General features: G+C 59.6%; 2 protein-coding genes across 14 annotated transcripts in view; one reads left to right on the top strand and one right to left on the bottom strand.

Annotated features, from left to right (window-relative positions):
* Positions 1-11,311, bottom strand: part of NAV1 (neuron navigator 1) — a 100,358-nt gene extending 89,047 nt beyond the window's left edge. For 3 of the 6 annotated variants that reach the window (XM_068918538.1, XM_068918540.1, XM_068918539.1), the window contains exon 1: positions 10,605-11,311. In XM_068918538.1, the coding sequence (XP_068774639.1) occupies positions 10,605-10,645 (41 nt within the window). In that variant the 5' untranslated portion in view covers positions 10,646-11,311. Of the gene's footprint in view, positions 1-8,856; positions 10,235-10,604 lie in introns of all 6 variants that reach the window. The other 3 variants (XM_068918541.1, XM_068918542.1, XM_068918543.1) reach the window with 3 other exon arrangements.
* Positions 11,312-11,661: 350 nt separating this feature from the next.
* RNPEP (arginyl aminopeptidase) lies at positions 11,662-23,297 on the top strand. 8 transcript variants are annotated; one of them, XM_068918553.1, is made up of 12 exons: positions 11,662-11,733; positions 13,754-13,833; positions 13,942-14,082; positions 16,633-16,781; positions 17,750-17,866; positions 17,992-18,227; positions 18,978-19,091; positions 20,031-20,143; positions 20,620-20,728; positions 21,595-21,819; positions 22,438-22,580; positions 22,996-23,297. In XM_068918553.1, exons 4-12 carry the CDS (start codon positions 16,657-16,659, stop codon positions 23,158-23,160), a joined length of 1,347 nt encoding a protein of 448 aa, XP_068774654.1. In that variant the 5' UTR covers positions 11,662-11,733; positions 13,754-13,833; positions 13,942-14,082; positions 16,633-16,656; the 3' UTR covers positions 23,161-23,297. The 8 variants fall into 8 exon arrangements, with proteins under 8 accessions (XP_068774654.1, XP_068774650.1, XP_068774653.1 ...); XM_009667335.2 differs by lacking the exon at positions 11,662-11,733 and adding an exon at positions 12,366-13,607; XM_068918550.1 differs by lacking the exon at positions 11,662-11,733 and adding an exon at positions 12,367-12,746.
* Positions 23,298-23,991: the final 694 nt, after the last annotated feature.

Here is a 23,991-nt window from a genome sequence, read left to right as displayed (position 1 = left end):
CAGTCTAGCATTACTCGGACGAGTGGGAATAGATCTCCCATTAGTCATGCTTATCTCTTATATAATAAATACGCAGTGCTTACAGCAGTGACTCTTGGCAGCAGCTTTCACCCAGAGACGTCCCCGCGCCCGGCTGCCCCAGGTGCCCCTGCAGGGCCACCGACCTGTGCTGCAGCCTTCGCTGGGCTGCTCCACGGTCCTCCAACCCAGGCAGCCCCGACCTGGACTGGGACCAGTAAGCAGCAGCACGGTTTCCTCGGGATAACCGCGCATTTGCAGTGGAAGGCAAAAACCCTGGGGAGTACTTAATGGATGAGTGGATTTTACAGCGAGCTGCAAATCAGTGCCTGTGACTGCCTTCCTTGGGAATCTCTCTTTTAGTCAGGTATTAACTTTAGGCTTGGCGTCCTTCTCCTCCGCTTGTAGCATGAACAGCCTGGGTGCCCTCCAGCCATGGTCTGCTGAGGTTCAAACTGATCGCCATGACAAGCGGTGCCGAAGGAGCAGCATCCCATGGGTTCAGCAGCAGCATCCTGAGCATCTCCTTGACGCAAATGTCCCCAAAGGCCTGCGCTTAGGCCTTGCATGTGGCCGTAAGATGCAGGCATGAGCTGGCCTCTCCAACCCTGGGTCTGGCTCGTTTGCCCGGAGCATCCTCGTGCATTTGCCCCGCGGCAAGCAGGTCGCACAAGGACGGCTCTCCGGAGTCAGCCCTGCCACCTTCCCCAGCCTGCGGCGCATGCTATCCTGCTGCCCCCGCCGAGCGCAGCGGCTGGGGGGGGCCAGATGCCCAAACCCTGCTCTCCTCCTGGAGAAGGCATTTCCTCCTGCAGGCAAACGGCCCGCTCGCAGCCCTGGGGACGTGGCCAGGCCAGTCTGTGACGTACAAGGATGAGGCAGGGAGAAGAGTGCAGCTGGGTCCATGGGCTCCCCGCCGTGCCCCAGGTCCCACTGCAGCCCTCAGACGCAGGACCAGGCTGCAAGTGCAGTTTTTTTGCAGCGCTCTATGGGGGCACGCTAAAGCCACCTCCATCCCCCTGGGACCCTCTCCCTGGGGTGCAAACAGGCTCTCCTGAAAACCTGCCTCCCCTGGCTCGTGCAAGGTGAAGGTGTCAATCGCCTCAGCTTGACCGGCTGCTCGGGGTATCGGCCAGCCGTGGCCCAGGCGGGCACCACGGGGGAGCGTTTGGCCATGATGCGGGTGGGCCGGGGCAGGATGTGGCGCCTCAGCTAGTCATCGCTTGGGAAACATGCCCTGCCGCTGCCTGCGCCGCTCAGCTCTGCGCTCTCGCTCCAGCGTGAAAAGTCTCCCCCTGCATCATGGGAACGTGGGAAGCACGACCGGCGCCAAGGGAAAATCAAGGAATCCAGGCAAATACTTGGAGGCGTTAGCTCGAGCCCTGGCTCCCACCCCAGATCCTCACTTTGCAACACTGCCGAGGCCTTTGCAGGATGCTGAGCCTGATTCTCACATCCAGGCAGGGAGAGGGATGCTGAGGAGCTGGCAGGAGCTCAGAGAAACGTCACATGAGCAGTTCGGGGCCCTGAAATGAGCCTGGGAGAGCCTGTAAGCCTCCAGGCAGTGCCCGAGGTCCCAGCCAGATCCCTCCATGCCCAAACGCTGCTCCACCACGCAGCCGGCATCCCCGCATGCAGCCTCCCGCAACATGACTCCTTTGGCCCAAATTTGCCCTGATGTTTGCCCCTGGTTTCCAAAAAGGTGCATAACTTTTCTGCCTGCTCGACCACCACTGAGGAGGGGGCCGCGCTGGTGGTGCCAAGCCCGAGCCCCTGCTCCTTGCCACCGCAGTCCCTCTGGGCCGGGGCGCTGCGAAACGTGGCTTCCACGGAAACCGAGGGCCGGCGGGAGGCAGGGATGGTGGCCAGATGTTTGGATCCAGCACTGGGGGATGTCTTCGATTCGAGCAGACCTGGCCGGACTTCAAAGCAGCGGGAGCGCGGGCAGGCAGGGCTGGAGCAGCGGCCGTAAATCACCCAGCGCTGCTGGCTGCCTCGCGGCGCAGCCCGCCGTGACCTCTCGCTGCGGCGCCGGGGGCCCGCCGGTCCCGTTCCCCCTGCGAATGCCGGAGAGGCGAGGGCCGCCCCAGCACGAGAAGGGGCGAACCCACGCAGCCGGCCAGCGGGGCTGTTTCTCCCGCGCATCCAGTCCCCGAGCTGCCGCGGTACCGCTCCCATCTCGGGCACCCCCGGAGGTGCTGCTTTTGCGCAGGACGCACCCGTAGCCCTCCCCTGCTCTGCTCTCAAAATACCTTGTCTTTGATGACAAAAGCTTTAAAAAAATCAACTTTTCCCCCCGTCCCTTCCTTAGCGACCCGGCTGCTGTCTCGTGAGCACCCACCAGTCAGCGTAGCATGACGTGTTACCACCTTACCAGGGTTTCTTGTGCTCGCGCGCAGCCATAACTCGCGCTTGGGTGATGGGGAGTGTGGGTGTGCTTCAGGGTGAAAGAAAGGTGCAGGGCTGTGCACAGGGTCCCGTAAGAGGTGCCAGAGCAGGTGGAAGATTGGGCCCCTTGCAAACGTGCTCTGAAAAATCAGCCTCGTCCCCGTCATCGAGGCACACTGGCATGCTGGCACCCCGTCCTCAAGTAGAAGGTGCACCAGAAGCGTGGGGGCTCTGCTCTCCTACTTCTGGCACAGGGTTTCGGGTTGGGGTTGCCAAAGCCTCATTGCGCTAAGCAGGCTCCTCAGCCTGGCAGCCGGGACCTTTCGGGGCCCTGGCATTTCCCAACACGAACCCTTGGCTGGAGGGCAGCCCCGTCGCCTGCCTGCCCCAGCTCTGCAGTGCTGGAGGGAAACCCACAGAGATGGAGCCTCAGGTGGCATCTAATGGGCAAACTTCCCACGGTGGGTTCATAAGGGGGAAGGGAAAAAAAAAAACCCAACTCACTTGGGCATCTGGAGCTGGCCAGCAGTAGCAGCGGCTTTCTCGCCACGGGGCTGCCAGGAAACGAGGGGGATTTGGGCTGGCTTCTCGTGTGGGACGAGGCAGGATGAGACAAGTCCTTGCCCAGTGCTTTTCAACTACCACCAGCCCCTCTTCTCCATGCACTGTCGTCTGCCCCGGACCCCCTGCACGGCCTTTCCTTGCAAAGGCCAAGCCATACTCATTACAAATGGGTACAGAAGGGGGCTGGGATGCACGGGGATGTCTTCTCAACTGCAGCCTTGATCGAGCAGGGAATGGGCTTCTGGGATTTGGGGGATGCAACCGCTCGGCTGCTGCAGACCCTGCGGTAAAGCATCCTCCAAACATCTCAGGTGGGCACGTGCGCTTGCAGGCACCCCGCGCCTCTGCCAGCACCGCTCGCGTATTGGAGACAGGATGACACAGAGCCACCCCAAAGGCTGCCTGAGGATGGGACCACAGCAAAAATCCTGCAGCCAATCTGGAGTCTGCTCTAGAAAAGGGCATTGGACAACGGGAGAGAGGGTGGGGAACGACCACAGGAAGGCTAGAAAAAAAGCCTGGGAATCCAAGTGATGGTTGTAAGAAAGGAGATGGAGAGCTGGCTTGATTACAGTATAAAGTGCTCTCCCAGGGAGAAAATAACAGGCACAAAAGGCTCTCTAATCGAGCGGAGAAAGGCGCACGCAGAAGCAAAGCCAGAATTTGCAGCTTGAGACATTTCAGGAAGAAATCAGGCCCGACGCTTTCAGCACGGCAGGTGATTCGCGCCGTGGACAAACTCCCAAAGCAAGTGGCAGCTCCTCTATCCGGCGGCCTCAGCCCCCAAGGTGACCTCAGCCTGTGCTCTTGCCGAGCCTGGACCCACACCTTCATTTAACGGCCCTGATTTCTTGTGTTAGAAAAAACAGGCAACAGCCCAACCCTCTGCAGCCTCTCCAGGCAAATCCGGAGCTTGCCGAGCTCTGCCCTATCCCCCCGTCTAACCTTTTAACTCATTTCTGCAATTATTATCACTTACTGTGACGGTGTCGGCTCCGTGCCGAGCCCCAACAGGGTGGTTCATCGAGCCCCTCTCCCTACGACCGTCCCCTAATCCAGGCGCTTAATCCGCCAGCACAGAGTCTGCTTTACATAACGCAGCCACGGACCCCGCTCGCCGCTGCTGGCTTGGCCTCAGGAGCCCTCGCTAAGGCTGATCTCAAAGCTCGTTAGAGGCCGCTTGCTAATGAGCGAGTCTCAGGCCCCTCGCTGAGCCTGTGCCGGCGACCTTCTCCCCGGGGCCAGGGCCAGAGGGGAAGCAGAGCCGGACTCCAGGCTCGGATGTGTTTGCCCTGTGCCACCTGAGAGCATTTAAGGTGTATTCCCGGGCTTCGGCAAGGCCCGGCAGGGCTGGAAGGGTCGGGCCAGAGCAATGCTGCTCTCAGGGTTGGGTGATTTAATGCTCACTGTGCTCCAGGGAGGCACCGAAAACCGAGGAGCCGCCTGGCCGGCTCGGCCACGGAAACCGGTCGGTGCTTCCCTGGTGCCGGGATGACCGAGCCACACAGCTACTGGGTAAGGGCAGGGTGCCCGAGCCTTGCTCTGCTTTGCCCCGCAAGGGAGAGCTCAGCCCGGCTCTCCGTCATGCCATGGCCGTGCTGCCAAGCTGGGCCATGTGCTGCAAGCGCAGAGGGAGGAAAAGAGGCTCCAGACAGGACAATCCAGATAGCACCCTGGCCCCCGCCAGCCCCTGGCCGCTAGCCGTGCTGCCGGTGCGGAAAGCCAACCTTTGCATGCCTCAAGCCTTGCTCTCCACTGCTGTATCCCCACGCAAGCTGTCCTAACGGAGGGCACCGCAAGGGGCCCCTGCTCTGGAAATCCCGCACCTCCCACCTTCCCCCGGCCAGGATCGCTCAGGACACCTTCCCCGCTGACCTCCTGCAACCTCCCAGCCCTGGGGATGGCCCGGAGGGCGGGATGCTCAAAGCCCGACAGCCCTCCAGACCACCCAGACCAGCCTCTCCCCATTGCTGATTCCCCTGGAAAAGAGGAGGGTGCCACAGTCACCCCCGTGCTCCCAGACAGGGAGAGCATCCCACCCTGAGGGAGGTCGAGCTTTGCCCAAGCTTTGCCGGACTGCCGGCAGCAAAGGGTGCAGGCACAGCCGGAAAAGGGCTCAGGAAGCAGCTGAAGTTATTCCCCTGCTCTTCAGACAGCAAATCCTCAGGTGGTTCCCAGAGCCGCGGCAGTAACAAGGGACAAGGCAGCGCCTGGGCCAGGCTGTTGTCCTCCACGCTGGCTCCTAGGCCCGGTGGGGACCAGGCACGTCACCCGTCCTGCAGCCCCAGCACCACCTCCGGGATCCCCCAGACCAGCTTGCGTTTAGGAGGAAAATCTCGCTGCAAGGGAAAGGCAGCTGGTTTGAGCCCTGCTGGCCCCGGGGGAGCCCGACAAGCTGTTCCTCCTGCTGTCCCCCAAGTGGGGACCCGAGGGAGAGGATCGCACGGCCCCCTCCAGACGCCGCGTGTCTGCCCCATGCCCCAGGCCTCACTTCTCCCTTCCCAGGCCCAGGGCCCGGCTCCAATCCACGGCCGGAAACACCTTTTTCCTGTCCATGGGGCTGCAGCATGGGGTTTTCATCAGGAAAAAAACCCTCCCATTGCGGTGGGATATTTATAACCCACTACCAGCAAGGCCGGCCCGCTTTCCCCGCAGCGTCCCAGGTTGAACCCGCTCCAGGCCCCCCTGCCGCCGCCCGTCTTCGCATGCCAGGAAACCCGGTTAGCCCAAGGCGAAGGTCCGAATCCTGCTTGGGGGACTTCACCCCTCTCCTTGCTAACGTGAGGGATCCGGCTTCAGCAGAGCTTAACCATCAGCCCCACTCCCAGCCGCCCTGCTGCCTATCCCACCCGGCTCTCCCAGCGCGCTCGGGCCTCTGGGCCCAGTTCCCTGCGGCAGGGCCGTGTTGCAGGAACGGAGCCGGGAGCCGGCCCGCGCCAGCGCCAGCGCCCCGGGAGCTGCGGCCGGGCTGCGAGTGCCTTTGCACCATCCAGGCCCTGACAGACCTGGGGGAAATGATGAGCTGCCCCAAACGCTTCTCCAGTCCCAGGTCGCCGTCCCAGCAGGACGACACAAGAGCGGAGGAGTTGCGCCCGCAATCAGATAACGATTTCAACGCAGCAGCGCTGCATAGCACTCTGCTCTTCCCAGAAAGCACAGAGGGGAAACTGAGGCACGGACCCTCGCCTCAGCACGGCAAGGTGGGCACAGAGCTGGGAGCAGGCTGCAACCCTCTGTCTACCCTTCCTTCTCTCCAGGCATCTCACCTGGGGGGGCTGCATCTCCCCTGGGTCATTCCCCGTGAGCTGGTGAGGACAGACCAGAAACTGAGACAACACCGGATGAGTGGGGGCGGGGGGGAGGGCAGCGGAGGGAGTCTCACCCTATTACAGGGATTTTGGGAGCCCCTGCCCCATGCCACTGCCCTGCTCCAAGCTCAGAGCCACGGGGCAACGCGGGTCCCTGCACATCACCCACCTTGCAGCCGAGCCGGACGATGCCCCGGCTGCGGGGGGACGCTGCGGTGGTGGCTAGGGTGCACAGGCAGAGCAGGCAGTTCCTGCCCGGCCGGAGAGTCTGCGGGCAGCTCTCGGCTCAGCTGTGGCACAGGCGGTTACTCAGCATCTGCGAAATGACTCAGCCACCAGAATGAGACAGCCAGAGTCAGGCCAGCGGGCCAGGACAACGCAACGAGCTGGAGCGTCCAGGATTTCCTGTCTCAGCTTCCCCAGCTGCAAAATGGGGGTAAAGCTCTGCGCAGCGGCCGGCACGGAAACCAAAATGTGTTCACCATGGATGGGCGGTCCAGAGGGCTCCGAACATCCCTGTCCCATGGAAGATGACCAGGGTGCTTTGAGACATCTGCAACGAGCGCTCTCACAACCACACCGGGCTGAAAGCATAAGGAGTTAAGGGTGAAGCTCTCATCCGAGCCGAGCGAGTGAAGGGCAAGCAGCACCCTGGGCAGCTGTGGGCAAATTCTGCCCGTGCAGGTGCCCGGGACTCACCCTGCTCTGGGCCGGGCACCGGAGCCCGGCAGGGACAACGCGCTGCGGGAACAGGCAGCCGACACACCCAGACACGCTCTGGCTTTCTGGCTTTCCTCCCAGCTGTTTTTTTCCTAGGTGAAATCCAGGAAAACAAGAGCTCCGGCGCACGCACGCTTTGGAGCTTCATTTCCATATTTTCCCCCACCCTAGCGCAGCGTTAACACACATTTCAGAAGCGGCGGAGTCCGAGGGGAAGAGACCACACGCGACCCAAAGCAAAGTCTCCTCTAAGTTTTCCTCCATGCCGAGACGTCCCAGTTTTGCTGCAGTGCAGAGCCAAGCCGGGCTGAAACCTTGCGGTCCTTCAGGAGCCGGGCTGCCCTCCCCGACAGCCGCGTGGCGTGGGAGCCCTCCAGCCCTGGGACGCTCTCCCCACCTCGGCCAGGCTCCTGCCAGCGACGCAGGCACACGGGCAGCCTTGGGAAGGTCGCCCGCCTCCCTGAACTTCTCCTTCCCCAGGCAAAACTGTGCCAAGCATCCGGGAGGGAGAAGCCCTACAGGCAGAGGAGCGGGGCCCCTGCCCCATCGCCTTTGTTGCTGCCTAAATCTCATTTAGAAGAAGCTAAAGTCCCCACCGCCCTCCCCGCTGTCGGGATGCAGCCGGGAGCAGGGGTGACCGGGTCGTCACCAGCAAACGGTGACAGCTCCAGCCAGGAGCAGCTGGAGACGATACAGCGCAGCAAGCCCCGGGCACCCTTTCGCGGGGCACTAAAGGGCCGTTCGATGCCCAGGACGATGCCGGTGCCCGTTCAGCCCTGGCTCACTGGAAAGGCAAAGAGCCCAAAGCTCTGCAGCACTTTTCCATGCACAAAATGCAAGCTGCGAGGGCAACCTGTCCCCGAACCCGAGCTTCCCAGCACCACCGCAGACGGCACCAACCCTCTCTGGTTTTCGGGAGGGGGGTGGGGGGGATGTACACACAAGGTAGCACAAAGCACATTTTCCCACCCAAAGTCAGCTCTCTGCAGAAAAGACATTGGTTTCAGCAGCCCTCGGAGGGGCACTGTGGTCTCAGCATGCCCCCCTGCAGCTCCCGTGCCTCAGTTTCCCCAGTCGCCCTTTGTTTGCACTGAAACCCTCCCTGGGGCGGAGGCCCCCTCTTGTCTCTTGCCTGCATGTTCCCGACTCGGCTGGGGTCTGATCTCAGCTGGTGGCTTTCAGGGGCACCAAAACAATTCTCCCCAGGGACATTTTTGGGTGGGGAGGCAGGGAGCAGCAGAGTCCCGGCACCTGCCTCCAGCATCGCACAGCTGTCCCGCAGCTCGTGGCCCGGCGCCAGGCAGTGCTGCTTGGCAGGGCTCATCCCTCGACCCGGCCCGGGGGCTCCGGACACCAACCTGGAGCCCCGGGCAGCAGCCTGGAGTGGGGAGAGTCCCCGTCCCCGCACGGGCGAGCGTCCCGCAGCTGGTACCCCACCTGCCAGAGCGAGGATGTGGGGCAGCGAGACCTCCAAGACAGGGACGCTGTCCTGGGGGGCACCCGGAAACAGGAACTTTCTCCCAGCACAGACCCTGCTGCGGTGCCCCCGGAGGCTGCCCGTGCCACAGACACAGCTCATGCCCCAGCAAACAGGGGACCCCATGGAGAGGTGGGGACCTGTGGGGCACGGTCAGGGGACAGGGACCCCCCGCCACCCCAGGACAGGAGCTGCCCCGAGTTCCCCAAACGTCGATCCGCGCTAGCCCCCGCGCTCGCCGCCCGTCGCCCCTGACCTCCCGTCGCCCCCCCCCCCCCCCCCCCCCCCACCGCATCCGGCCCCAGCATCCCGCTCCCCTCCCGGCCGCTCGCTCTGACGCGCAACAGGGAAGCGAGAGCCACGCAGCGGCAGGGCACTCACCGCCGACTGCTACGCCCCAGTCATCGCCTCGTCCGCATGCAGAGCTGCTCCGGCCCGGGGTCGGTGCCAGGGGCGTCCAGGCGGCGGGCCCCCGCGGCCGGGGGCCATGCGGGAGGTGGGCTGGGTGCCGCTCGCAGCTGGCGCGGCTGCCGCCGGAGCCGGTTTCACAATGGGAACAGCAGCATATTGAACAAAGTGTCTCTCCCCCGGGACCGGCGGCGGGGAGGAGGAGTCACGCAGGCCTGTGCCCCCTCCGGCAACCGCCAGCTCGTTACGCTGATGGCTGCCGGGAGAGTGCCAGGAGGCCGCCCCGACCATGCACACGCAGGCAGCCGGCACGCAGACCGCGCCGGAGCGCTCAGCCCCACACGTTCGCCAGCCGGCTCCCGTGCCGGTGGCTGGCATGCTCACCGAGCCGATCCCCCACCCCGGCTCCGCGGCGGAGCCCTCCTGCTCCCTGCCAGCCCCTGTCGTCGCCCCGCTCGCGCCGTGCTCACTGCACCCAGCTCGGCCAGCCCTGGCGTCCCGGCTGCCGATGCCCCAGGAGGCGCCCGGAGCGGCAGGAAATCTCTCCCCATTGCTGGCTTCCTTCGGCTGGCCCCGGCCCCGCCAATTGTCTCGAAACGGGGCGGCGTGCGGCCGCGGCGGCCGAGCTGGAGCCAGAGCAGCCGGGAACCTCCGGGCTCGCTTTCCCCTCGCCCGCTTCCCCGCCAGGCGCCGGGGAAGGGTGGGCGAGCAGCAAGGCCCGGAGCTCGGGGCACAACGTGGCGGGAGGCTTAGGAGCCATGCAGGCGGTTCGGGAGTGGGACTACTTCCTTCCCCACCAGTGATGCAGCCAACAGCCCGAAACTAAACATTAACCTACTTTAAAGCCTGAAAATTTAACCTATTTCTAAAAATCCACCTCCTGCTGTCGCAGCCCACCCCGCGCACAACACCGGGACACGGCCTGGGGCTCCTGCGTGCCTATGCTGGCAGGTACCAGTGCAGCCCCAAGGAGCGGCCAGATGAGCCGAAACACGGCGGCACGGCAGCAGCGCTGAGGGCAAGCTGCTGTCCCGCGGGAGCCCCCGGCGAGCTGCACCGCGGCACGGCACTCAACCCCACCAGCGGGCTCCTGCTGTCAGTGCTTTGCCGTTTGGGGCGCAAATGCACCGAGACCCTCGCTGCACCGGGACCCGCTGGCGGAGCAGCTCTCTGCACCTGCAGGAAAGGCCAGGCTCTGTCGGAGGCAAACACGGATCCGGCTGCCTCCACAGGGACCGGGGCAGCTCAGCAGGATGCGTGTGTTCCCGCCCGACACGTCGCTGCTATAGGAAGAAGGTATATCGGCCAAACAAGTCCCAGGAGAGCTGCTCTGGTTACTGGATCCAGGGCCCTGTGGAAAGAGCCAACAGCATCTCCACCCCAGGTGGAAACGGCCACGGGTGCCCCTTGCCCAGGAAGCTCTCTGCAGCAGGACAAACGTCCAGTGTGCCGTAAGGGCCCCGTTTCCGCCCAGGGGATGGGCCTCCGCAGGGACGACAGCTATTTGCCCCCGAGCAGGACCCCGGAGCTGACCTCCCACTGTCCCCACCGGAGGCGCCGGCGCCAGGATCCATGCGGTTCCCTCCCAGCAAACCCGGGGCCCTTTGCGCAACTCGACGTCGCACGTGGAGACCTGCGGCTGATGCTGCCTCCGCACCAGCCCCCCCAGCCAACGTTAAGGGCGTTAGGTCCCCACCGAGCAGCGCCTGGATAAAACCTACCCAGCCACGCTTGTCCCTGCAGCCAGGGCTGCTGGGGCCATCCCGGGCCGGCCTGTGTCCTCCAGCGCAGCGGGATCTTGCAAAGACGCCACTATCAGAAAAACATCCCGAAGTCGCAGCAGTGGGGCATCCTGGGGGTCAAACACGGAAAGAAGAAGGGAACAAACCGCTGGGCTACGCGAGAAGGCCGTGCCAACGGCAGCAGGGCTTCAGGAGCCCCCAGCGAGTCCCACCCTGCAAGGGCTCTTTTTGCCGGTTTTCCCCCACTTTCTCCCATTTCCCTGCGCGCTGTCACTTTTGCCTTTTCTCGCCCCGTCCGCCCCCGCGTCCTGCACTTCCCTGCAAACGGGGGCACGTGGCAAACCGCCGCACGAGCCCGTGGAGCGCCGCGGGCCGGGGGGGTCCCCGATACGTCTAAGAGCAGGACGCCGTCGGGCGCTACCATCGGCGCGCCGCCCCTCTGCCCGCCTGAGCGCCCACGGCGGGCACAGCCGCAGCCCCACGGGGGGCAGGACCCGGTGCACGGGACCCTCGGGGACCCCCCGGGCGGCTGGGGCAGGCTCCACCTGTGCTGCCCGGGGAGCGGGAGAGCTGCACTGCCCCACGCCCTGCCCCACACGCTGTCCCGCTGCCTCATATCCTGCCCCACGCCTCGCCTCACTGCCCTGCACCCTGCCCCACACCCTCGCGTGCTGCCCCATTCCCTGCCCCACGGCCTCCCACTCTGCCCCACACCCTGCCCTACTGCCACCCGCCCTCCCACGCTGCCCCCCACCTTGCCCCACCACCCCGTTCTCTGCCCCACACATTAGCCCATTGTCCCATTCCCCGCCCCAAGGCCTCCCACTGCCCCCACCCTGCCCCACACTCTCCCACTCTGCCCCACACATTACCCCACTGCCCCATTCTCTGCCCCACACCCTGCCCCACGCCCTCTCACACCGCCCCCGCCCCACCTCGCCCCACACCCTCCCGCCCTGCCCCTTCCCCGCCCTCCCGCGCCGGCCCCGCCCCGCCGGGCCCCTCGCGCGCGGCCCCGCCCCCCGCGGGCGGAGCGGGCGGCCATGGCGGCGGCGGCGGCGGCGCGGGACGCGGCCTCGGCCTGCAGCGCGGGCCCCTTCGAGCTGCGGCACGTGCACCTGGCGCTGCGCGTGGCCTTCGCGGCGGCGGGCGCGGGGCGGCTGCGCGGGACGGCGCGGCTGGAGCTGCGCTGCGCGCGCGACGGCGCCGCCGCGCTGGTGCTGGACGCGCACCCCAGCCTGGCCGTGCGGCGCGCGGCGCTGCTGCCGCCCGGCGGCGCCGACCCGCGCCCGCTGCCCTTCGAGAGCCGCCCCTTCGCCAGCTACGGCTCCGCGCTGCGCATCGCCCTGCCCGAGCCGCTGCGCGGCGGGCAGCTCCTCGCCGTCGAGGTCGACTATGAGGCGGGCGAGGGGCCCGGGGTGAGCGGCGGCGGCGGGCGGGGCCCCGCTGGCCGCTCCGAGCTGCGGCGCGAGCCGGTGGGGCGGGGCCGAGGGAGGGCCGGCTGCGGGGGCGGGGCACGCGCTGAGGGCGTGGGGGGCGGGGTAACGGCTGGGGCGGCAGCGGCGGGGGGGCGGGGCACGCGCTCAGGGGGTAACGGCTGAGGGGGCGGGGCACGCGCTCAGGGGGTGACGGCTGGGGGGGCGGGGCACCGGCTGAGGGGGTAACGGCTGGGGGGGCGGGGCACGGGCCGAGGGGGTGACGGCTGGGGGGGCGGGGCACCGGCCGAGGGGGTGACGGCTGAGGGGCACCGGGGCTCCCCCGTCTCTCTGCGGGGAGCTGTTGCCCGTCGGGGTGCGGAGCCGGTGCCCGTCTGTGACCCTGCCGCCACCCCGCTGCGGGAGCCGCAGCGCCCGTCGCTGCTGCGGTGGCAGCCCCAGGCTTGAGCGCGGCCTGGGTCACAGCACGACCCGGCAGCTCCACACGGCAGCCGGCGCTCTGTCCTTGTCCTTCCCTTCTTGTTTCAGCAGTTTGGTCTCGCAGCTTCATCAAGGGAGAGCAGTGACGGATCATCTCTCCGTCACTGGGAACTCCTAGGAGCTGTTCTCTGGCTGCAGGGAGGGAGGCGCTCGACTGCTTCACCCTGTGCTTCTCGTGTCTTTCTTCGTGTCATGCTCTCTGATGGGAAGTAAAAATCCTGAGGCAGTGCAAGCCCACTGGAGCATGACCAAAACCAGAGCAGGCCCTTAAACTCGCAGTTTGGAGAAGCAACTGACTGCTTTGACCATTTGCGTTTGGTCCTGTGACTTATCACAAGAGCGGAAGATGACAGGCTTCTTTGAGGCAGATGCTGCTCTTTTCCATCCTGCTCCAAATTTGAGCTCATGCCAAGATGACCCAAGGGGGTTAGGGTGCCCCTAACCTAAACACCTTTTCCCAGGCTTAGTGCTTCCTCTGATTTTCAAATATTTGCTGCAGCTACTGGCACATCCTGGTAAAGGCTTGCCAGTCATGGCAGTTTGTGTTCACATTTTGAGTTTTGCTGATTCTCCGGGTGAACTTCCTTTACCTCTGCTAGCGTACAAGCACTGGCCCTGACTCAGCACTGATACAGCTATACATGCAAAAAAAATCCTTGCTGGCATATCTTATTGAGTAGAGATAATGTGCATTTCGTCAAGGCCTGTATGTGGATATTGCTAAGCTAGCAATCCTTTTATTGTAGATAACGCCTAGGTGTGGGCTGTTCTCCAAAGGAAGGGCTTCATCAGTCCAAAGTTGCCTGTAAGTTAGCCAAGTGAATCTCTCCAAAAAAAATAAGACCCTTCAGAAGGCTGTGGCTGAAATTTGTTAGCAGAGCTAGAGCAGCATAACTCTGGGGTTAAGCATGCTCTACCAACATGAGGGCGTTTTTTCATCTAGAACAGTGACTCTGCTGTCTGGGAGCTGGACCATCCCATCTGCAGAGTCCACCTGGGATGTGTCAAGAAAGGTGCTTTTGTGCCTGGTTGTCTGTCAGAGGGCAGCATGCCCTGTTTCGTTCAGGTGATTCGTGTTTCTTTCCCAGGGAGAAACCGCTCGGGGATTGAGCTGTCCTTCAAATTTCATATGTGCTGCTGGTAACTGTGTCTTAAATCTCACCGTCTCATGCAACTTTATTGATTGTTCTCCTTATTCTGCCTGTGCTGCAGATGTCCTGGCTGGACTCTTTCCAAACTGCTCAGAAGGAGAAGCCTTTCCTTTATACTTCTGGCTTTCCTGTGCTCAACAGGTCCTTTTTCCCTGGCTTTCACACTCCAGCAACAAAGAGCACCTATTCTGCAAGGATTCAGGTAAAGTCTCCCCCCCTCACACAAAGCTGTCTCTTGTCTCTCGTCAGGTGTGTTGGCTCACTCCCGAGCAGACAGCAGGGAAGCAGAAGCCCTATTTGTACACTCAAGGCCAGGCCGTCCTGAATAGATCCTTTTTCCCTGGCTTTGATACTCCAGCAGTTAAATGTACATATTCAGCCACAGTGAAGGTAAGCAGTACCCCAAGAAAGACATGTGGGTACAAATTCAGCCACCTTTCTGCAGCTTATCAAGAGCAGAAAGCTGATCAAGTTTGTCCTGGTTTATAACGTCTCAAAGGGAGACAATAGGAAGCTGCCAGCTCTTGTCACAGTACACACTGCACACGCTGAAACGTTTGGGTGTTGCTTCTTGCTTTAAACACTGCCCAGACCCTTGTTCTTGTACAGACTTATGGCAGCATATTTGAAATGATACTTGTTACACTCCGTTTGAATACTCCACTAAAGGGCCCAAGTGAAGACGACACTGGAAAATATTTGGGTTTGATTCTGTTTTTAAAGATGAATATAAATGGACCAAAAGCTTCTCTCACAATTCCCTCATGCTTCCCCAACCATGTGTGATGGATGCTGGTTTGTGTCATCACTTGAAAGAGGATGTGTATGCAAGATATGTGAGGTGCTTCATTGAAAGTTTCTGTCTCAGAGTGAGAGGTTGCTGAAACGTTTGGTATTTGAACCAAAAGCATCGCTTGGAATTGGAATTAACTTGGTTGGTATTTAAACTTCTGTCTGGTCTCCTCATATTGATGCATGTGTCTTCTAAATAATTACCCAATTTTGCCTCCTAGAAGTCAGAGGATAGCAGGATGCTTTTTATTTTTGGCATGTGGAGAAGCTTGAGGGTGCCTTTGAAGAGCTGGGTTCTGAGGTGAAGCTTGGGTACGGCTTTGGTAGATGAGTATGGTCACACAGGGAGATGCCAGGTCCTGATGGTTGTGCAGGGAGATGCCAGGCTTCCAGACCCCTGGCGGTCCTCAGTTTCCACATCATCAGTTAGTGACCAGTTATTGGCCCTCAGGTGGCGTTTAATAAAAAACAGGGCTAAATAATTTGAATTTCAATTTCTCTTCCAATTGGGGGTCTGCGATTTCATGCAGTGCCTCTCAAGAGATAGCAGTTTCATTCATTCAGAGTTACTGTGGATCTCCCAGAGTGGACAACCTGCTTTTTTTTTTTTTTTTTTGGGGGGGGGGGGGGGGGAAAGTACCTCAAAAATATTCTTCCTGGCTTTTGATCACCACAGAAGGAAGCTGATGAGTTTCAGCTTTTTGCCGCTTGGTAAGTTCCGTGCAGGGTTTACTCTCAGCCTGGCTGCTGGGCTGTTTTCTCTGCGCTGGAGGAATTGTGATGAGATAAGGGCTGGTCACCTGCTTTCTTGGGGAATCCCTGGTGTTGCTGCAGAGCTGCCCCTCGCGGGAAGCCAAATTACTAGTCTGTGGAGTGGCAGAGGGCACGCAGGTAATTGAGCAGCAGGTAGATATGCCTGTGATGAGATAGTGTCTGGCCTGTGGGGTTTTGTCCGTCCTCTCCGTGTGCAGCCACTCAGTGGCATCAGCAGTGCTGGAGATGGACCGTTACCGCATGTTCACTTTGTGCCAGTCTGCCACAGGCTAGGGTAGGGACGCTGCCTTCAGGTGTGACAGCAGGCCAGGGCTGACCTCTCATAGAGACTGGTGATGTGGGAGTCTGTCTTTTGCTCTGACCTCTTCCCTCAAGAGTCAGCAAAGCTCCCTCCTGTAAAGTGAGTGCAGGGTTCGGCTACTGTAAAACTCTGATGTCTGCGCGAAAGAAATCTTGCTCTCTGTGACCCTGCAGAGACTCACCTCTTGGAAGAGGAGAGGTCACCTTAGCTTCCCTGTCTTGTAAGGTGCAACCCAGCCAGCCCAACTGAGAGCTACAGGGAAACAGTCTGTCCTGCTTAGCACAGGCTAGAGGATCAAGTGCAGAGTTTGCTTTGGACTGACAAACTAGGAAAACAAGTTCTTGTATAAGCAATTGCAGGAGAACCAGTTTCTGAAGAACTTGCATCCTTTGCCCTTTCATCCTTTGCCATGCCTTTAATTCCAGCCTTTCTCTGGCTATTTGCTTGTCCTCTGGCAGATGCCAACCTTACAAGACAGCTCAAGCAACTCTGGAGCATTTTATCCTCACTGTGTTGTACTAGGCAGATGTTTGAGCCTGGCTTCCAAAGTGCTGAGTGTCCCCAACCCCTGCAGCTGTCTTGGGAGTTGGGGGGACAGCTGCAGTCCAGCGTCAGTCCAGCGTCAGTGCTCTGTCCTTCACTGCTATGCCCTGGGCCCTTAAAATCTGGCAGTGTCAGAGCTGTGGGCTGACTGTATGGGGAAGGGCTGGCTGGCTGTAACATAGAAGGGTTTGAGTGTTTGTGGCATCGGTTGGCGGCTGAGCCCAGTAAAACTCATCTGTGGTGTGTAAACAGATGGGTTTGCTAGGCCCTGGCCAAGTTCACTGTGCTGTGACATGGCTATGTTTGGTGTTAGTCTGGAGGGGGATGCCCTGTGCCTCTGTGCTACCATTGGGAGAAGTCTGACCACTTTTGCTTTATCCCAAAGACTGCAACGTTTAAGGGACGTTAGCAAGCAGCACGGCTGGCTTGAGCTTGGCTCCAGCAGCACACACTGTACCATCCCCAGTTGGGTTAGCTAAAATCTCACTGCACGTTACAGACCTCATAGAGGCTCTTACCGATGTTTCTAGGTCCCTGAGGGTTTCACAGCTGTGATGAGTGCCACAACCTGGGAGAAAGAGAAGGATAACACCTTCATTTTCAAGATGTCCCAACCAATCCCCTCCTACCTGATTGCTCTGGCTGTCGGGGACATTGTTTCTGCTGAAGTCGGCCCAAGGTAAGTAGCTGTAGAAGAGACAAGTGTTGAGTCTTGGTTGTGGGAGCTGCTGCCTTGTGAATGATGGTGAAACTCGGCACGGTCTTCTGTGTTCTGTGCTGTCCTGTGGCAGCTGTGTGCTGCCTGCCTCTCCTTGCACTTCTGAGCTCTCATGGAATAGGCAGGCCTATCAGGATGCTGATAGTAAGAATAAGTCAGTCTTCCCAACTGCTGCATTTGTGGTGCTGAGCAGCATGTTATCAGACCTTGAGCTTTGCCTGGGTGAGCATGTTCCTTGCTCTTAAGAGTGCAGAGGGGTCTCAGGCCAGCGCTTTGGGAACCTTTGTGCTCAGTTCTGCTCTCCCTTGAGTGACTCCCTGGAAACGCTCATTTCTTTCCTGTGCACGTGAGTGAAAGCAGCATGTGTTTGTTCAAGGATGGTCCAACATCTCTTCCCAAAGCCGGGTGGTTTATCCAGGGTTCCTGGCCGTTTTGGTGACTGTGCAAAAGCCCCTTGACGTTCAGATAAGGAAAGAAATTTCAACAGTTGTGCTGTCTCATTAGATTCATTTATCACCAGGCTTTTATTTTGTAGTGGAGTAAACATGCAGTTATTTTCTGATGAAGCAATAGGGTAAAAGTCGACTAATGATTAAAACTTCCTCTTCTCATACTTGACCAAACACATCAGCTGCAGAAGGGCTCCGGCTTGTGGTCTCTCCCCTGCCTGATGTTTGACAGCCTGGGTGCCCTGGGACTGCAGAGTGCTCCTGGCTGCCTTCTCCTGGTGGAGATGCAATATGCTGATACGAGCAGGGCAGCAAGAACCATTTCCAAGAGCAGATGCGCACTGCTCTGCTCTCTGGAGGTTTCTCTGGCACAGTGATGTTGGTCAGTGGGGCCAAACATTGCCCTCAGCCGCTACTCGTCTATGGGGTCTGTACGGACTCCCTTCCCTTGCCAGGTGTGAGCTCTGTTGGTCTCTGCAGGAGCCGTGTCTGGGCTGAGCCTTGCCTGATTGAGGCTGCTAAGAAGGAATATGATGGGGTGATTGAGGAGTTCCTGGCAGTTGGAGAGAAGCTCTTTGGACCCTATGTTTGGGGCAGGTATGGTGTCCTGTTCTTGATAAGTCTTGTTCCTTTGGGGCTGAGGAGGGAGTGTCCCTCAGTCTCTGGGCCATATCTGCAGGAAAAAGTGGATCTATACCAAGCCATCTGCTCTTCCCTGCCAGGTACGACATCCTGTTCATGCCGCCCTCGTTCCCCTTTGGTGGGATGGAGAACCCCTGCATCACCTTTGTGACACCCTGCCTGCTGGCCGGGGACCGTTCCCTGGTGGATGTCATCATCCACGAGATCTCCCACAGCTGGTTTGGCAACCTGGTCACTAATGCCACGTGGGGCGAGTTCTGGCTGAATGAGGGCTTCACCATGTATGCGCAGAGGCGGATTTCCACTGAGGTCTACGGTGCGTGGCCTTGTCCGGCCTCTGTCCTGGCGTAGAGCACGGAGTTCCCATGTATGGTCTTGCTGTTGCAGGCAGAGCCCTGTTGTCCTCCTGGACAGCACAGTTTTGGGATCCATGTTCTGCTGCTCAGCACATCCTTCTTGGCACTACCTGTGCGGCCAGAGCCTCTACTGCGTCTAAAAAGACTTGAAGAGTAGCAGTCTGCAATGCAGCTGGGGTTTCTTGTTGTTGACAACAAAGCAACCTTGTCTAAGAGAAATGAATGGAGCCACAATATCCTTGTACCAGGGAAATGGAGCCCTGCTGGGCAGGGGAGCAGTGATTTTTTTTTTTACCCAGTCTTAAAATCTTTCTTTTGCTCTCCCAGCTCACTGAGGGAGCCAATACCAGGCAGTCCAGAGCTCGTTGGACTCATGGGTCACATCTAACAGCTCAGACACTACCTAGTGCTATCTGCTGAACTCAGCTGAAAGTGTAACTCATGGCTCTAAAAACTTGCTAACCAAGGGCTGGTTTGCTGTGCTTCTTTGCAGCTCCAACTAAATGCCTAGTTTATTGGTCCTGTTATTCAGTGATGGGCAGAACTGGCCCAGTGGCTACTGCTTTCCTGCTCTTCAAACTAGTAAGCTAGTGCCTTTGTAGCAGCACCCATTCCACTCTCTTCTGAGCCCAGAGCAGACGCCAAGGGAACATAAAGTACACTTGGGTCTGGTCGGGGTCTCCAAGCACCTCCTGCTTGTTTCTGCCCAGGTTCTGCATACACCTGCCTGGAGGCTGCAACAGGAAGGGCCCTGCTGCGCCAGCACATGGACAACACTGGAGAGGATCATCCACTAAACAAGCTCCGGGTGATAATCGAGCCAGGTTTGTGGGGTGCCTCTTTCCTCCGATACCCGACCTGTGGGCGTGGGGGCAGACAGGCTGTCATGCAGCATGTGAGGGAAAGGTCCTACTGCTGGTGTGTTTCAGAGAGCTAATGTCTTGGAATAAAACCAGTTCTGGTTGTAGAACCTGGGCACCGCGATAACTCTGCGCAGGGTATGACAGGGCTGCGCTCTGCACGCCAATAGCCTCTCGTCATCATCCCCCATGCTCTGGGGCATCCCAGCTCCTCGTTTCCCAGGATTTGGTGGGAGAGGGCTGGAGACATTCATCCCCTATCCCTAGCGCCCAGTTTGTACACTGGGATGTCTCCAGTTAACAAAATGAGTTTCCTGGTCTCTTTAAGTGCCCTCCCATGCAAGCTGCTGGCTGCTGTGGAGTGCAGAACACATCTGAAAGGCTGAGCTTCGCAGGTGCCTAAATGCAGGTGGAGGTGCTGCCTCTGGGCGCTGCATAGGCTCGGGGCATTGCCAAGCCCTGAGTCAGGGTTCCTGGCACTAAGCAGGAGAGGGAACGTCTGCTTGGGCAGTGCCTGACACAAACGGTAACAAAGGGCCAAAATAACTTTAGATCAACCTTTAGGTCAATGGGAGCCAGGTGGCAGTGGTAGGTGCTGAGACATGGGCAGTGTGCAGCATCTTCCTTGGTTATATCCTTGGAGCCAAGGTGTTTCTGGGGGGAGGCCTATGGGGTGGGGAAGGCAAGTCTGAGCTCATATCACAGCCTGGCTGTTGCGGGGTTGATGGGGTTAGAATCAGCTGGATTGCTCTTGCAGAAAAGCTTTCACTCTTCTTTGGTCCCTCTCATAGGGTCCTTGCGTGTGGTGTACAGAAAGAGGAAGTTTCAGCGCAAGGGCTGTTTGTCTTGCAGAATAGCAGATTTTCTTTTTTCCTCAAAGTGTCTGTCTTTTTGGCCTGTTAGGTGTCAATCCAGATGACACATACAATGAAACTCCCTATGAAAAGGGGTACTGCTTTGTGAGCTACTTGGCACATCTTGTGGGGGACCAGAGCAAGTTCGATGCCTTCCTCCAGGTAGGTACATGGGCAGTGAGCATTGGGGCAGATCTGCCCTGTGCCTGGCATAGAAGCTTCCGCCAGTGTGCTGGTGGTGAATTGGGGCTGGTGGAGGTGCCAAGTAATGCAAAATTCTGCAGAGGGACAAGGAGGCAACAGGACCCTCAGGAAGAAAGGGCTGAACAGGGCAGCTGAGGAGAGGAACAAAAGATGACAAATGGGGATGCTCGCTGAGGAATGAGATTAAGGGTAAACTCAGCCATGCACTGGCAGCAGATGGTGGTGGAGTTTGGAGCCTTCCCAGCGTGATGCAGGGGCTGGGGAGTTCCTTGCGGGGAAATGGAGATGAGTCTGAGCAGGGCATGGAGATGAGGCAGCTTCACCAAGCTTCCTGAGCACTGAGCCCAGGGGTCTTCGAGTGAGCCAGAGCCAGCACAGGCTGTGGTGACATGAGGTGGGAAGTGTGTGCATCACTCCCTATGCTCTCCCTGCAGGCCTACGTGAACCAGTTCAAGTTCCAGAGCATCACAGCGGATGATGCCCTCGAGTTCTTCCTGGAGTACTTCCCGGAGCTGAAGAAGAAAGGCGTGGACTCCCTGCCAGGTCAGCACAGGGTGGCTGGGGGGGTCTCCTGGCCAGCAGGCCCATGGCACCGCATTGCAAACCAGCCCCTTGGAGGGGGGGGGGTCTCGAGGCTTTCTCATGTCTCAGCTGAGGGTGAGGAACTCGCTCTGCTAAGCCTCATTCCAGGGATACTGAAGAGCTACCACTTTGATAAGCATTGCTCTGTCTGCTTGACTTTCCCCAACCTCTTCTCTCCTTCAAGTTTAATTTTGGGTCTGACCTTGCTGGAAACCATGTGCATGCTTAGTTTGTACATTGGGTCCAGCTCAGTGGGTCTTATTTAAGATGTTACTGCCTACTGCAGGCCTCAACTCTGATGGAAGCAGAGCAGATCTGGCCTGCCCAGGATCCAGCAGCTAACGTTGACTCAGTCACTCGTATGATCAGTCTGATTTTTGCATGTGAATCCAGTGCTTGCTTTGTGTTCAGGTGCTGCCACTTGGGGTTTCCCTACCTACAGCTGTCCCTGGAGTTTGTCTCTAGTGCCAAGATGTGAGGGGTTGTCACTAGAGCCACTGGTGTGTGGCGCTGAGGTCGCGCTCAGCTGGTGCATGATCCTCAGCTCTGCTCTGTGTGGTGTCACTGAGATCCAGGCCTGGCAGAAGCTATCCAGGCTGGAGCTGGCTCGTCTTGCAGGCGGTGGGGTGGGCTAACACACAAGTGCAAACGGAGCACCAAATCCTGGAGAGGTGGAGCCTGACCCCCTTTGTCTGCCCATTGCCAGCTTTGGCAGGTTTGTTAGTACTGGTGGTGCCCTTGGAGAAAGCTGTGGTTTGTCTGGGCAGTAGCTCCAGCCGTGGGGTTCAGAAATCCTGTCCCAGCTCTTCCTCCCTTCCTCATTGCAGGTTTTGAGTTTGATCGCTGGCTGAACACGCCAGGCTGGCCCCCTTATCTGCCTGACCTCTCGCCGGGGGAGCAGCTGATGAAGCCGGCAGACGAGCTGGCAGAGCTCTGGGCAACCGACAGCTTGAACGTGGAGGCGATCGAAGCAGTGGACATCTCTGCCTGGAAAACATACCAGCTAGTCTACTTCCTGGATCAGATCCTACAGAAATCTCCCCTGCCAGAAGGTAAGGGCCAGGTCACCTCCTGGGCACCCAGTGGCAGCGTGGGATGATGCCCCCTGGTCCAGCCAGTTGGCTGGGGACAGGAGCATGTCACTGGGACACCCTGGTGCTCATCAGTCAGCGTGTCGCTGCTGCATTCCAGCAGTGAGGTTACGCCATGTCTGGGAAGCTTCGATCTGTGCATTAGGGAGCGAAGGGCAAGGGGAAGCACGTCCCTGGCCGCCTCAGGACATGTGTGCAGTGGCAGGGACGAGCCTCGCTGTCCCCAGGCTGGCTGCATTCACCTCTCCGCACACCCTTTGAGTGACTTCTCTGCCCTACGTGGTGGCATCCCAAGCCTAGCATGTGGCTCTGCAAGGCTGTGGGTCTGCCTGGGCCTGGAAGGCCCCAGCAAGGCCCTGCTGGGAGTGGCCAGGGCACTCTCCTAGCCAGAGCTAGGGAGCGTCTGTGCTGCTTGAGAACAGGAGGTGCAGGAGAGCCTGGGGCTGGCTAGATGTCAGGGGCCACAGGCATTGTGTCACAGCTGGGGTAAGTGCACTGGGGCCTCTCCGAGCAGAGATCTGGGAACCGGTACCAATGCCCCGTCAGAGCTCACTGGCACCGATGCTGTTCATCTCGCAGGCAACGTGGAGAGGCTGAGCAAGATGTACCCGAAGATCTCCAAGGCCCAGAACGCCGAGCTGCGTCTCCGCTGGTGCCAGATCGTCCTCAAGAACAACCATGAGTCTGAGTTCAGCAAGGTCAAGGACTTCCTTTGCAGCCAGGTTGGTCACTGGGCAGTGGTGGCTGTGCCCTGCGGTGGCGATCACAGTGACAGCAGGTTGGGAGAGATGGGCACTAAGCAAAGGTGTCTGTGCTGGGGAAAATGGGTCTGCTCTCTCTCTCTCTCTTCTACTTGCTCCAGGCACTCTACTGCAAGGGGCTGCCCCAGGCAGTGTGTTTGTCCTGGCCTGTTCCTCTGTGCTCTTGGCCAGGCTGAGAGCAGGGGGATGGTGGAGGAGTTGTTCCCCAGTGTAGGGGAAGTGTAGGGCCCTATGGTGAGCTCTACCCCACCTGTCCCACTTCTGGAGTTGGGCTGGCTGGAGCCAGCAGTGGGGTGCGGTGTTGCGGTCTAGGAGGCATTGTCCAGCTGGAACCCTGGGGAGGAGATCTGGGCCTAACCCTCACTGTGTCTCACAGGGAAAGCAGAAGTACACCCTGCCCATCTACCGTGCCATGTGGAGTGGGTCAGAGTCAGCCCGGGCACTGGCCATGGAGACCTTCTCAGCTACGGCCCCCCAGCTCCATGTCAACGTCCAGAACTACGTCAAGAAGATCCTGGGCTTGGAGGTGGCAGAGAATTAGTGACTGCTCCAGCCTTGGCTCCATTCCCTCTGTGGGGCCTTTCCTGTCAGAGCTGTGCTGTGGAGCTCCCCTGTGGCAGAACCTCAGGAATCTCTCATTCATTGCACAAATTTCCTTATTAAAGCTTGTAATTTGTATTCTTTCTCTTAGTGCTTTTGCTATTCCTGGGGCCTTGTGTGCATCTGCAGTGTGAAGGACCACTCCTCCCTGCAAGGAACCAGCCCCATGCCCCATAGGGTGCTCAGGGACCAAGGTCACAGCAAACACTGACTCCTGGACGCTTCCCCTGGTGTTCACACGCTGGAGGCAGCAGCATGATACTAGCTTTTACCCCTGCTCCCACCTGTTGTCTTTGGGGCTGGAGCAGCTGAATTAGGCAAGTCCTCCTGGACCAACTCCTGCCAAACTCATACAGGGCAGTGCAGGGAGCGGGTTAGCAGCTGCCCCTTCCTGCTAAGGGGAAGGAGCAGCAGCAGAACGGGGTCTGTGCCTGTCCTTGGCACAAACCTGCAGCCACAGCTCTACAGCGGTGACTGAGGCCAGATGTGCCCAGGCAGGAACCCACCCAAAGCCAGCCTGGCAAGGCAAGAGCAGATGTTGGTGTGTTGGTAAGAGCCTTGGCTTCAGCCCCTGGGCCAAGTGGAGGAGGAGATAAATGAGAGAAGGGGGAAGACACTCCAGCTAGGCCTGCTTTTTCCTGACCAGAGGCAGAGCCCTGGGCAGGCACCCAACGTTATGACCCAGCTGCTATCCCAATGCCTCCAACCAGAGCTGGTCACCTCTCTCCCCACAGCAAGCTTATGCCTCCCCCCCCTCCCCAACCTAGCAGGA

The sequence above is a fragment of the Struthio camelus genome, chromosome 24 (assembly GCF_040807025.1).
Source record: "Struthio camelus isolate bStrCam1 chromosome 24, bStrCam1.hap1, whole genome shotgun sequence".
Taxonomy (NCBI): domain Eukaryota; kingdom Metazoa; phylum Chordata; class Aves; order Struthioniformes; family Struthionidae; genus Struthio; species Struthio camelus.
Note: the sequence above shows the minus strand (reverse complement) of the source record. Positions and strands in the feature narration are given on the sequence as shown.

What these genes read in the sequence shown, in the direction of transcription:
- RNPEP (XM_068918549.1), top strand. Translation starts at nt 11,669, where the DNA reads ATGGCGGCGGCGGCGGCGGCGCGGGACGCGGCCTCGGCCTGCAGCGCG. An exon ending in AGGCGGGCGAGGGGCCCGGG is followed by an intron (nt 12,044 to 13,753) that starts GTGAGCGGCGGC and finishes CCTGTGCTGCAG; the next exon opens with ATGTCCTGGCTGGACTCTTT. An exon ending in AGGACTTCCTTTGCAGCCAG is followed by an intron (nt 22,581 to 22,995) that starts GTTGGTCACTGG and finishes TGTGTCTCACAG; the next exon opens with GGAAAGCAGAAGTACACCCT.